General features: G+C 40.3%; 1 protein-coding gene across 1 annotated transcript in view; it reads left to right on the top strand.

Moving 5' to 3' along the window:
- The window catches only part of NKD1 (NKD inhibitor of WNT signaling pathway 1), a 109,499-nt gene that overhangs the window by 93,558 nt on the left and 2,663 nt on the right, over positions 1-13,278 (top strand). The window contains exons 7-8 of the mRNA XM_074158120.1: positions 8,384-8,531; positions 9,593-9,677. Of these exons, the coding sequence (XP_074014221.1) occupies positions 8,384-8,531; positions 9,593-9,677 (233 nt within the window). The remainder of the gene's footprint in view (positions 1-8,383; positions 8,532-9,592; positions 9,678-13,278) is intronic.

Raw genomic sequence — 13,278 nt, 5'->3', positions numbered from 1 at the left:
TATACCAAAGGAGGGCAGAAATTTTTCCTAGAAGACTGAAGCAAATCTCTTTTGATATTTATGAACAAATTGCCAAATGTGGTGGTTGTTCAAGGTTTTTAACGTGCATATGAACAACATTCCTGGGCTTTTTTTATTGTCTCTACTCTGATAGTGCTTTGAATAGTCAAATGAAATCTGTGCCCCTCATGTAGGAGGACAAGCAGATGGCCAAGTCCAGAGTTTCAAATGGGACAATGAGATACAGAGAGAGAGGGCAAGGAGAATGGAGGGTGGGGAAGTACTATTGTATTTGTTAATGTATGGGGAACAGAGGCCAGAAAAATGAAATAACTTGCCTGAAGACTCACAAGAACCTAGTGGCAGATTGAACCCAGATCGTTTGAGACCTGGGGCTAAGTCTTCATTACAAGATTATCGTGACTCCTAAAGAAAAGGGGAAAAACACACAAAACCCAAACCCACACACATGGGTGTCCTTTACATTCGGGCATGGAATTCCCATTAATGTCAGTGGGAGTTCCATGTGCTGAACATAATGAGAATATGCTTTTAAGTATGTATACAATAATTATTTGTGATTATGTGGTACACCAAAGAGCTTAATTTGACTGTGCTTAGAGAATATGTTACAGCCAAATTCTACCTCTCCCTGCTACAAGAGCAGACTGCAGCTTAACTGAAACCAAATCTGTGCAGGGATTGAAAATTATACTACTCTGAGGTCTGGAGGTTGCTATATTCAGGCTTGAACCTCTGCCAAAAAAAATTCTTTTAACCAAGGGACCAAATAGGTTGATAATTTTCAACTCTTTACGTGTGACCAAAGATAGAAACAAATCGTACGCACCATTGCAGAGTTTCCCAGTTACGTTACACACTTCTTTCGCAGGCTGCTCCAGTGCCATTTGTACAATCCATCTTGTTGGTTGTCTTCTGCTGAATCCACATGCAATTTAAGAGTTGTTTGTGCCAGAATGACTAATGATAGCAGCTCATAGATAATCTTGGCCACAAAAGAGGAATTTCAGTCTCTTCATATGACACAGAATTTCTTGTTCTATCGGCCCCTGAGAGACTGACACTCAACATAGCGGGCTTGATAGTGGCGTTTGTTAAGCAGCTCTGCTCCTGATCCAGCAAAGGACGTAACGATGGTGATTGTTAAACGTGTGAGTAGCTTCAATTAAAATGAATGGAACACGTGCTTTGGGTTAAAAGTATGTGAGGCACATCGCTGGATCAGGGACAGAACGGCCAGTCTGAGGAAGAGGGCTGATCTGTACCAGTGCCATTTAGCGAGCTGATGAAAATGCTTTCAGAACTGGTCAGCTTTTCTAAACAAAGGTCCAGTGTTCTTGTGAGAAAAGCTTAGTGTGGACCTTTTCTCCTTCTTTGAAACTTTCACTTGAATGTCTCCTGGATTTATAGCTGGATTTGGCAGACAGATGAAGTTTCTTAAGTCAGATTTCTATCTGTAGACCTTAAGGTGCTTTACAAAAAGAAGTCAGCCTTATCATTCTTGTTTTTCATGTTGGAAAAGTGAGACGCTGGAAAAGGAAGTGACTTGCCCACCCACATCCATTTCATTTGATTCAAAGTCCTTGTTTTTAAAGCATTGGACTTCATGTCCAGGGAGTTTCCAAAGGAATACAGAGTGTTAAATGAAGTTTGTTAAGAGACATGTAGGTGGGGTGCAATTTTACAAGTGGACTAAATGTTCTTTTCATTAAAATGTTTGAAAATTGTAAATAAGATACGGATTTAGTTACTGAATAAAATTTCCCTTGGATTTTACACAATGACAGATCACCGCAAGAGCATTCAAATTCCATCTTAGTGAAATTTCTTCTGGATCTTAACAACATCTTCAGAACTTAATACTGCTTTGGTTTCCTCCTGGAGTCTGCATGACTTATTCCGTAGTCCTTATAATTAGAAATTCAGATCTAGTCATGCTTCGTGAAGAGATATGCCCATTATGAAAGCATAATTATTGGGATGGCAAATTATAAAATTAGCATTGCTGTATGTTATTGAACTACTACTTTTTCTGTCATAGAAGGCGACCATTTTTCAGTCCTTTTGGTGTAGCGGGAGATAACTTTTCCTGCTCTAATATGTATGTTACAAAACTTGGCTAATAACGTTTCCCTTCATTCCATAAGCCATAAGAGGACAATTCATTATGTACTGCAGGCCTTTTTAGAACAGACAGCTGCACTGTAATTATCTTCACACGGATATTTGTAATCGGACTTGAAACTTGGATAATTGAACTAATGTGTTTTGATCTGTGAGGTTTTATATTCAGCTCTCTGAATTTAATTATACTTCATAAACACTATAGCCTTTTTTTTATTATTATTTTTTTTTTCAATCAGTTCTTTCTTGGAAAATTGAGTTTCTTTGGTGAGCGACTGCCCAGGAATAAGCACATAAGAAAGTTGCTTGTCAGGAGTAAAGAAAGGGAATTTCTTCTAGACTAGTTGTTGAGTAGATAGCAAGTGAAGTTCCTTTCAGCTTCCAAATAAGAATGATTCAAAAACGTATGTGATCAAACAAAGCTGATGTTGCAATAAAAACATCCTGCTGTATGTAAAAATCAGACTACAAACAAAGTACAAATAAGACATTTGTACTTCTCTTTTTCTGAGGGAAAGGTAATGAACTGGTATTGATGTTTCTCTTCATGCATTTTTAATGCTCAAAATGTTCTTTGTATCTTACATTAAATACCCAATTTTTCCTCTTATGTTTCTTTTTTCTTTCCCTTTTTAGTTATTTTTGCTCATATCCTCTCTAATGAGGGAAAAGGTTTGAGGTTATTTCTGTATTCAGAATTCAGCACCAGATCTTTGTCTTGGCGAAGGACACTGGCTTTTCTGGGGCTACTGGTTATCAGCCTGATCCTTATCTTGAAATGTGCTGTTTTCCCCTGTGTCTGTCAACATGATATTAATGCTGCATATGAACAACATCAGAAGCAGCATGATACAGATATAGAAGCAGCAATGGAACCAACAGATAGAGGAAAAGTGTCTGTATCAGAGGGGCCATCATTTCAGCCGTTAGATTTGGTGGATTTCATAGAATCATAGAATCATCTAGGTTGGAAAAGACCCTTGGGATCATCGAGTCCAACCATCTACCCTACTCTACAAAGTTCTTCCCTACACCATATCCCCCAACACCACATCTAAGCGACTCTTAAACTCATCCAAGGATGGTGACTCAACCACCTCCCTGGGCAGCCTGTTCCAGTGTCTGATCACTCTTACTGTGAAGAATTTCCTCCTAATGTCCAGTCTAAACCTACCCTGTTGCAGCTTGAGTCCATTCCCTCTTGTTCTATCGCTGTTTGCTTGTGAGAAGAGACCAGCACCGACCTCTCTACAGTGTCCTTTCAAGTAGTTACAGAGAGTGATGAGGTCTCCCCTCAGTCTCCTCTTCCTCAAACTAAACAGTCCCAGCTCCCTCAATCGTTCTTCGTACAATTTATTCTCCAGGCCCTTCACCAGCTTCGTTGCCCTCCTCTGCACCCGCTCCAGCACCTCCATATCTCTCTTGGATTGAGGTGCCCAAAACTGGGCACAATACTCGAGGTGTGGCCTCACCAGTGCTGAGTACAGGGGCACAATGTGCCAGAGAGAAATATTAGGAGAAAATATGACTTTCTCGTTTGATTTTGAGGGAAGCCAAAGACATGTCTCCCAGAGAAGTTACAAAGAATCAAACTGAATGTTTTCTTTCAGTGTTATTAAATTCAGGGGAGGGGTTTTTGTTTTTTTTTTATTTTTTGTCATTGTCGTGTCATCTGAGTTTTTTTGTTTGATTAGGTTTTTTGGTTTGGTTTTTTTTTTTTGCTTGGTCTTTTTGTGCAAATGTCTCATTTTGTTAAATTAATTCCACTGGAAAAGCCTCTTAGTTTCCTTTACAGAGTCTCTAGTTTGCTAACTAGTCCTCAGATGATAAGCTATGCTAATACTGGAAAAATAGGGTCATCCCTCTACCACTAATGTTCCTTAGAAGTAAAAAATCGATACCTGTAATAGGAACTTTCTCAGTCACATGAGCTCTGTAAGGAATGAAGAATACTTCAGTGTCATTTGTTCTTGTTCTTCTTTTTGCAGACCCATTAGTTTCTCTGAAATGTTTTAAATTCCAGCTAATCTCCTACTGGAGATCTGTAAAGTATTCTGCGGGTATACGTGTGAGTGCAGCGTACGTGTGTGGCCTTAACTGTTTGCTTTTCACTCTTCCTAATGCAAGTATTTCTGGCAATCTATTTAAGTCGCTCTTTTTAATATACTTTGTTGTATGAGCTGCTTGATAAAATAGGATGTGAAAAACATACAGATTAACACTGTTAAATCCTTCAGCCCTGGAAAAACCAACTGTAGCCTTCAATAAGCAAGGCACGAATAAATCTGGGTATGGCATGTGCTGGCTGTTTGGATACTACCCAGCAAGCATTTGTTTTCCTCTTTGAGGAAAAATGTCATAGTTTCAGTTCTCTTGCTTGATTAAACTAGCTATCCCAGCAGGAATTCTGCACGCTAGAAGCCCTTCAGAAGTTAGGTAGATTCCTGCAGCCTGTTTCACCTTGAAATAGAATCGGTTTGCTAGAAAGGAGAGAAATCTTTTATTTATTTATTTTTTTAATTCTTATTTCTCTTTACCCATTTAATATATTAATTTAAAAATCCACAATGATTTTTAGCTAGAAATGGTTTAAAAGTACATTTTGGTAAAAAAACCACCAAGCAAATTATATTTTTGGAAAAAGGGGAAACACTGAAAAATATGTTATTGTATATTTTTCATGTAAAAAGGGAGGAAATTTGAGAAATGTGGGATGAAACTTTTTGAGCGGGAAGAGCCGAGCAGTCTTAAGCAAAGGAGTTGCAAAATTATGTGAGTAGTAAAAATCACAACCCATTGTGCAGAAAAGTTAGATTTTTTTGGTAGGTGGTCTCTGTCACATGCTGTGCTGGTTGGTGTACCAGAGGAGAGGAAAGTGCAACTAGCTTTTATTCTTGATCTTTGATGCTAAATTTCTGGAGGAGTGTGAAATGCACAAGCTGGTGTGTAGAAGGTGAAGCCGTGTCAATGGTTTTAGACAGTTCTTTAAGGACTTTAAATGCAGATAACGTTCAGCGGGACAGCTTTCAAGGGGGACTCCTGGCAGGCTACTAGAAGATGAAAATTCTTTTGGGGGTAAATACAGACATAACTATAAAATACAAATTTTGTAACATACATTTTCATGGTCTGGTGCTACTGATTTGACAAGAAGCCGTTACCGTATTAGCTGCCAGAAAAGGGCTATGAGAAGGTAGTTTTAGTCACCATTCAAAACTCATTGGCGAAGACAATTCCCACCAGATCAGTGCCTCGGGAATCTGTATGTTATAGTTGTGAAGCAGTAACTGGAAAGCACCAGGAGGTCCAGGCTGCTGGTACCTACTTGCCCTTGGTAGATGAGAGAGTAGCAGATGACCCAAGCAGACTTGTTTGACCAAATCAGAACTGTCAGTTTGCTAGAATTTCCAACCCCGAATTAAGACCACAAGTAAATGAATCCTATAATACAAATGTTGTTGTCGGTATTTAAAAGATCAGCATAAGCATTAAGCGGTTACTTACGGATATCCCTAACCTCGATCTTGGTATAGATCCAGTCTGACGACCACGTTCATTCCGTGCCAGAAGGCAAAGCGGTTCAGATTGCTGTGGAGGAAGCTGGGTATTAAACATGCACTGAAATGCCCGAGCAGCAGAGCATAAGGCCAAAAGGTGTCCTGATACCTCTCTGCAGCCTCTGAAACTGCTTGGAGCCTAGACATTAATTTGGGTTAATCCAGGCCTGTTTGGCTGAGAGATATGAATTGCCCTGATGTGATACGTGAGTGCACATATTTCTGACTTGCCAAGTATGTGTCACACAAAGATTGCATCTGGCCTTCCTTCACAACATTTCAGAGTACTTCTTAAACTGCCGAGTCAAGCGGCTTGTTGAGAAAGACCCTTAGAGAGCAGAAGGGCCAGAGTGTATGCCAGTTAGACCTCGTCACTGGGAAAAACTCGTGCAAAAGGACAGTGGGTGTAAAGACTTTTTGTCTTGGCCAATTGAATTCAATATAGATTAGATGATCAGCTTGTACGAACATCTGGCGTAGCTGAAAAAAAGGAAGGGGGACAGATTGTTGTGAATGAAAGAGTTGATAATAACCTCTTGATAGTAGCCTGCTGTGGAAAGGTGCCATGTGGGCTAACCACCGCTTGTTAAGGAACCTATGGGAAAGGCACCATTCACCAAAGTGCTGAGTGTATGAGGCCCTATTAAGAGTAAATATGATGCTTAAGTATCCTGCTGAATGGGGAGATTTGGGTTATTAAGGTGTAGGATGATAGCACAAGGGTGCTAGAACATAATTTACGGAGGGCGTATAAAGCAACAGATACGTTTTCTTTGTTGGTTTGTTCATGTTATTGCTTGGTTAGGTTTTTCTCATAGATGAAATAAAAATCCAGCCCTTCAAGCTGGCTGTCAGAAACGTCTGTGTCTATTTGGAGATCTGGATAGGTTTCAAATTAGAGCAGAAGTGTGAGAAGTGAAATGTATTAAAGAAAGAGCTGTGAGGTGTCCACCAGATTGTCACTGAACAGTCTCTCCCTCGTTCAAACTTTAGACACTGGTTCTTGTCCAAAGGATGGAAAGCAGCTACTGTCATGGTAGTAACAGCCCATATACGTATCGACTCTTGTGGCAATGGTAGAAAAAAATATTTCAGTGGGGAATTAAAGGAGAGACTGCAAATTCGGCTCTTTTTTAATAAATGTATTGTCTTGAACTCACAAGTCTGGATAGATTCCACTGAGTGCGGAAAAGTTAGAGAGGGGACATGTTAAGACCCTCTAGATTTAGTTATTCATTCTGCCTCTTGAGCTGGAAAGTCATCTACTGTCCTCGCCATAAGGTCGGTATTGCCCCAAATTCAGTGTGAGTAGAAATTCGTATTTCTGTGTCACCTTTAAAGCTGGTTAGATAAGGAGGACTGAGTAGTATATTGAGTACTGAAGTACTGGGACCCATTAAGGCTTACTAAACTTCAAGCTGCCGTTGTTAACGACAAAGGAAAAATTGTAGAGGTTTTGAATTTTGATAAACCTGACTCTGAATCCTCAGACCCAGTTAGACTTAACGAAGCGTAATTTAGATATTCCCTTTGTGCCCACTGGTGTTTGGAAAGAGCTGAGATACCATGATAGATCAAGGAATAGGAAGACCAGCATGGAAAAATTCTCAGGTATATGTTGAATTGGATCTTTATAGCCATCCTGATCTATGGATCCTATAGGATCCATATACTTTGGCCTTAGGCTGGTGGCCAGGATTAATTTGGGTGAAATCCCTTTGGGGAAAAGCAGTGAGCCAAGAGATCTCCTTTTCATCCCAGCAATTTAAGGCAGTACCCTATTTGAGCCTGGCTGGATTAGATCAACCTGAGAGACCTTTGAGCATCACCAGCTACTAAACAGTGTTCCTCCTCTTGGAAGCGATTGGCTTATTGAATTTGGCTGGTGTTCTTTCTGATATAGCCAGACATGTAAGCATTTGTTCACGTCCCATTGCCTTCAAAGAGATGTGTGAAGAATGTTCTGTAATAGGCCTGACTGGATAATCTCTGCTGTTCAAAATTGTAAATTTAAAACTGGTTTGAATTTTGCAAAATGAGCTAGACCCCGATATGCATATGGTAGAGTGACGTTCAGATGTCATTTCTTTCCAGACCAGGGGTTTACAGTTCTGACACTTCTCTTACTGGTTTTCCTCTTTATAATCAACCGTTTAACTATCTCAAGAAAAAACCCAAGAAGTAGTAGGACTGTAATGTCCAAGATTTTCTTCGATTACTTTGTTTTGGTCATGTGAACTCAATTTTTAGTGGACCATGAACGGTTACCCCTGGGTTCTGTTGAAACCAAAGAAAGGAAAAGGCAGAACACAATTTTGCTGAGTCACAGTTTGGGAAACCTCAATACCTTGTGCTTTTATCATTGTTTTCATCTGGTTTGCCCCTTTTCATAAATCTTACGCCATTTGATGAAGAAGAACGTGGATGTAATTGAATGACTCCCTTCTGTGTCTGTGAGTTATATGACAGTCTACATTAATGAAAATGGGGGTTAACAGAAAAGAGGAATGAATCCTTTCTTGTAAGGTTCTGTGCAAGTTCCGCTCTTTTAAATTCAGTGATTTCTGAGGATATTTCAGCATTTAATAGTCCCAATTCTAAAATAGTTATAAGTATCAAAGCTGTAGGTTTCATACCATTTTCACAATAGCGTGTCTTTTTGTGTTTCAATCCAACTGTAGGATATTACCAGCTTGCTTCATACCATCTATGAGGTAGTTGACGCATCAGTAAACCACTCTCCTAGTTCCAGCAAAACTCTGCGAGTGAAACTTACTGTGGCACCAGATGGCAGCCAGAAGAAGAAGAGTATCTTGTTAAATCACACTGGTAAGGATGTGCAATCAGCCATTGGAAAAAATACAAAAAACTTCAAGAATCCCTTAAAAATCCATCTTTGTATTTTGTTAACACAAATAAATATATACTTAAAGGCAAATAATTATGTGGGTATTTAAAACCCCGTGAAACTGTTTTAAGATCTCAGGTGCAAAATTGCCTGCCCTCCTTTCAGTGTCTCTTGAGCAAATTAGGGTTCCCTCTCCTGATTGATTGATTCCTCTTGGCAGCAGCAATAACCCATATGTTGTGTAATTGCCTTTGTGTACTGCAAGGCAGATTTAAAGCCTTTTTGACTTGTACCACTTTACCTCTGCTGATATTACAGTGCCCGGTTTGTGTGGAAACAGGTGTAGTGGTATAAAATGTTTTTTGCAAGTGCAGAGCTATCACTGCTGCTGGATGAGCATAGACAATTAGGCATAAGTAACCTTCGTGAATCTATGCATAAAAATTGCACATTTTTCTGTATTGGCAGAGTCTGCCATTATAAAATGGCTTATACTCTGATGGCTTATTCACCTTACATTCACTCCAATCATAGTTATATCAGCATAACTACTTAAGTAGATAAAGTAGTACTAAATTAAAATACTTTAAAGTATTTTTAAAAGTATAAAAGTAATACTTGAGCAGAAAATGTGGGCACCTTATCCAAAACTTTGTTACCTCAGTTTTAATATATACACCCACTCGGTCAAATGCAGACGTAACCAAATCTGCGCTGCTGGGGAGCTGTGTGATGCATTAGTACAGCATCAAGCTCTGAACTCCCGAGCCCTCCTGAGGGACAAGCATAGCAGCGCGAATGTGGCTCCATTTAACTCGCCACATGGCTTGCAGCCTAACCCTGACTAATGTCCTACAGTCAAGGTTATGCCTGCCCAAATTCTGTCGTGCGGACAAAAACTCTTTGGAGAAGGTTACACGCAATGATACGTTACATCTTGATCTACCGACAAGAAAAAAAATGTGTTTGCAATGTAGCATGTTAGTTATGCTGATGAGCTCGGACAGTGATGTGAGAATAATGTGCTTTCTCTTGTTGGCAGATTTGCAGAGTGCCAGGCATAGAGCTGAGAGCAAGGCTAATGAAGAAGCAAGAAGCTCTGAGAAGAAGCAACGAGCTTCTCTCAGGTAAGGGGAAAGAAACCCATCTTCTGACAGGCCCTGAGGAAGCCTCAACCGCTGATTTCTTGTCTGCTCACTTGCTTTATTTTAAAAAAATGTGTTGAAATAGAGGAATTACAGGATTTTTCTCTGTGGAACTGTCAGCAGGTTCCATGGGTGGATACTTCATATATTAAAACAAAAAACAAAAAACCAAATCTGTAGCACACATTACTCAAATTTTCTTCTTCTATTCACTCTTTGGAGGACATGGAGTGTCTTTTTACACGCCATCTGCAAATATTGTACTTACTGGTGAAGTTTATAGCACAGCCTTTTGGCTAAAAATGTCCTAAAACCTTTTCATCTTCATAGAGCTCCTGCCTTTCTCTGTCCTCCTTCTAGCCTATCTTTTTCACTGGCGAACTCAGTTAGCTCCAAGCTTTATTGACTCGTTTACCAGCCAGACCCGCTTCTCCATACGGCCTCTGCTCCTAAAGGAAGGAGCTTGGAGGTGGCACTGGGTCCAGTACCTAGCAGGAGGAGGGAAACAGCAGACAAATCAGCTCTACAGCAAGTGGTCTCCATAGGCTGTCCCCCACAGAATACATGACAAACAAGAGCTTCCAGCACACTGCCTGCCCCGTGCTCCCTTCTGCTGCGGTGGCTCTGGCTCGTAGCATCTGTGGGGTGGCTCAACTCCACTTACGAAGCGTGTTTGTGCATTTGGTAGGAGAAGTAAATTCACCTCTTCCTTCCCTCGCAGTGACTTAGCGGAAGGGCTGTCTCTGCTGGCTGCCACCTGCCAGAAACCAAGCTTCCCCGCTGCCACGTCAGCTTTGGGTCAACTTCTCCCTTACAGAACTAGTCATTCAGTTGTACCCCTGTAGGAATTAGCCTGCTTGCTTACAACCAATATATTTAATGTAATCTTGCAGGAAAATAGGGACAATTCGATTTATCTTTCTTTCTTTTTTTTTCATAAGTTTCAGAATACATTTCATCACTTGAAAAAATAGCTGTCTGTTGCCTTTCAGTGGAATCCAGCCGGCGTGACTCAGGGTGCACCCCTTTCCAATAAAGCACAAGCGCAGTGGTTTCTTTTATGAACAGGTGCAGGTACGCTTCCAGCCATCTACACATTAGATTAAAAAAAAAGATTTTTAGTTCTTCCCTAGCAGAAGGTACAATATTATTTTGGATGCCTGTTCAGAACAGGTATTTTCACTCTGAAAACGTGGAGTTCTGTGTATCTACCCCGTTACCATGAGCTCTGCCTACATGATAGCTATTACCTGCACTGAACTTCAGAGTATGTGATAATAATTTACAACATATTTTTCAAGTATTAAAATTTTTTACAGCTAAGAAAAATGTTAATCTCTTGGTCACATGTAGGTATGCTATTCCTTTTCTGAATTTGGTAGTTTAATGGATAGAAAAACAAATGAGAAGCAGGTAATTTTGTGCATTTTAAAGTAGATTAGTTGCTCCCAACAGGTCATCTTAGTGTATAGATTCTATTTGGTTTAGGATTTACGTTTCATGCTAAGGCAGAGGCAAGTGTTTGGTGAAACGCGAGAGTAATGACACTGAATCACTAGTTGCATTTGTTTCTTCAGCTGCAAATTTAAAAAAAAACAACCAAACAAACCAGTTTTGGCATTAGTTGGACTTAGGGTTATTTGTCCAAATACATGAATTTAATTTAATAAATTTATCAGGAGAAGGAGCATTCAATTTTATTAAAAATGACAACAAAACTGTGCCTCCCTTTTTTGGATAGAGTAAAAATGCTAGTGAGTTATCCCAGTGAGTAAATCCCAGTACAATCAAATTTCAGATTAAAAAAAAAAGACTAAAATGACTTATAATCTTCTGTTAGCAACTCTGTACGAAATCTTTTGTGAACTAAAGAACACTCCATGTGACTTAAACAATGCTCCATGGTTTTGCTTGCTGGCCTGGATGTGGTGTTTGGATTCCCTCTGCCCATTAGCAAAGGTTTGCCCTGGGTGAATTTAATGGAAGGGTTTTGTTTGATAATCTATTGCAAATATCCCCATCAGCATCTGACAGTTTTTGTTGCATCTCATTAAACGTGGCCAGGACAAAGAATGTCCTCTTCACGCTGTGTATGTTCCAGGGGTGTTTGTGCGCTCTGGGCAAATTGCTAACCCTCAGGAAAGCTCCCCGAGGCTCGTACCAGAATCTCCCCCTGTTAACGCAGAGGTTTCCCCTTTGAAAGCAGCAATGAGGACTTGTGAGAAGTGCACACGTTTCACAGATTCAGTCACTTAGGAATTCCAGGCAAGATGTGATTAATATTCAAGATAAAATGGCTAGGAATGTTTTTATCCTGAAGGTGGGAGATAGATGGGTTAGATTTTTCATCTGCTGGAAGCTACAGGCAGGAGTTTTCATCTGTAGGGCTAATACAAGTACCGAGATCAAGTAACTAGGTTCATAGCTCGCTTGCCTGGTGTGTGTGGTACAAAATTCGTGGTGGAAGAGCACTGGCAGGCAACTTTGTGGATTGGGTATCTTCATGCCATTCTAGTTTATATTTTATTTAGTGCAACAGAGAAAGTATGATGCACACCAGCCTCTAAAACATCTTCCTTTTACCCACAGATAAACATTCTCACTCTCTTTCTTTTCTGCTAGAGTGATTTCTCCCTTAGTGGCTCAAACTGTTATCGGTGAGCGTAGCTTTCAGGAAATGTCCTTGCATTTTTCTCCCCTGCTCTCTATCGCTGCTCCATTCCCTTACCTACTATATTGCTCTCTGCTTATTACCATCAGAATGACACTCCAGCGTGGGAATTTTAGACAGAGCTTCCATACACTCCGCAAACACTTAAGCAGATGCCTTTTTTATTAAAAACCCAACTGAACCAAAAAAAAAACCTAAAAAAACCCCAGTAACAACACTGTATGGTTTTACACCCTGTGCTTGCTGCAAGGTTGATACGTGCCTGTGTCTTCCCGTGTGTACGCGGGAGAGCATTGCGGGGCTGGGTGCCAGACACTTCAGTTCTCAGAAGTACTTAAAAGTTTCTCTTTTAACCGCGGAGCCCATCTCTCATCAGTGTATAATTGCTTCGCTGTCTATATTTGCATGAGTGTTGCTGAACGTCATCTTGCATGCAAGAAAGCCATTAGAATGCAGGGCTGTGGCAGTGCTGGCGGAGTTTTTCTTCACTGTCTTGATGAGAGATGGAATTTATTACAGTAACAAAAAACCAGGTTCCCTGTTAACTTAGTTTTCAACAGTGCTGTGTACAGTGTTGCTTAATTGTGTTGGATCAAACCCAGTGATGTTTTTTCTGGGTTAACTGTGCGTTTTCTTCAGCACGTGTGTGCAAGTCCCAGTGGTTCCTGTAGGCAAGTCATGGCTGGCAACTTCAGTTCGCCAGGTTCTTGCCCCAGAGGTCTTTTATGTTGACCTGCTGAAGTGTAACGACCTGTAAAGGTGTGTCTGAGGCAGAAAAGGTACCAAGTTGGCTATGTATCCAAAAAAATAGATTATCTGGACATTCCCTCTTTTTTGACAGTACCCCATGTCACTTCTGGAGTTCAAAGCTGACTCAGAGTCTTTAAAGCTTACCTGCTTTCCAGGCAGACT

This window comes from Numenius arquata, chromosome 13, assembly GCF_964106895.1.
Source record: "Numenius arquata chromosome 13, bNumArq3.hap1.1, whole genome shotgun sequence".
Lineage (NCBI taxonomy): Eukaryota > Metazoa > Chordata > Aves > Charadriiformes > Scolopacidae > Numenius > Numenius arquata.
Note: the sequence above shows the minus strand (reverse complement) of the source record. Positions and strands in the feature narration are given on the sequence as shown.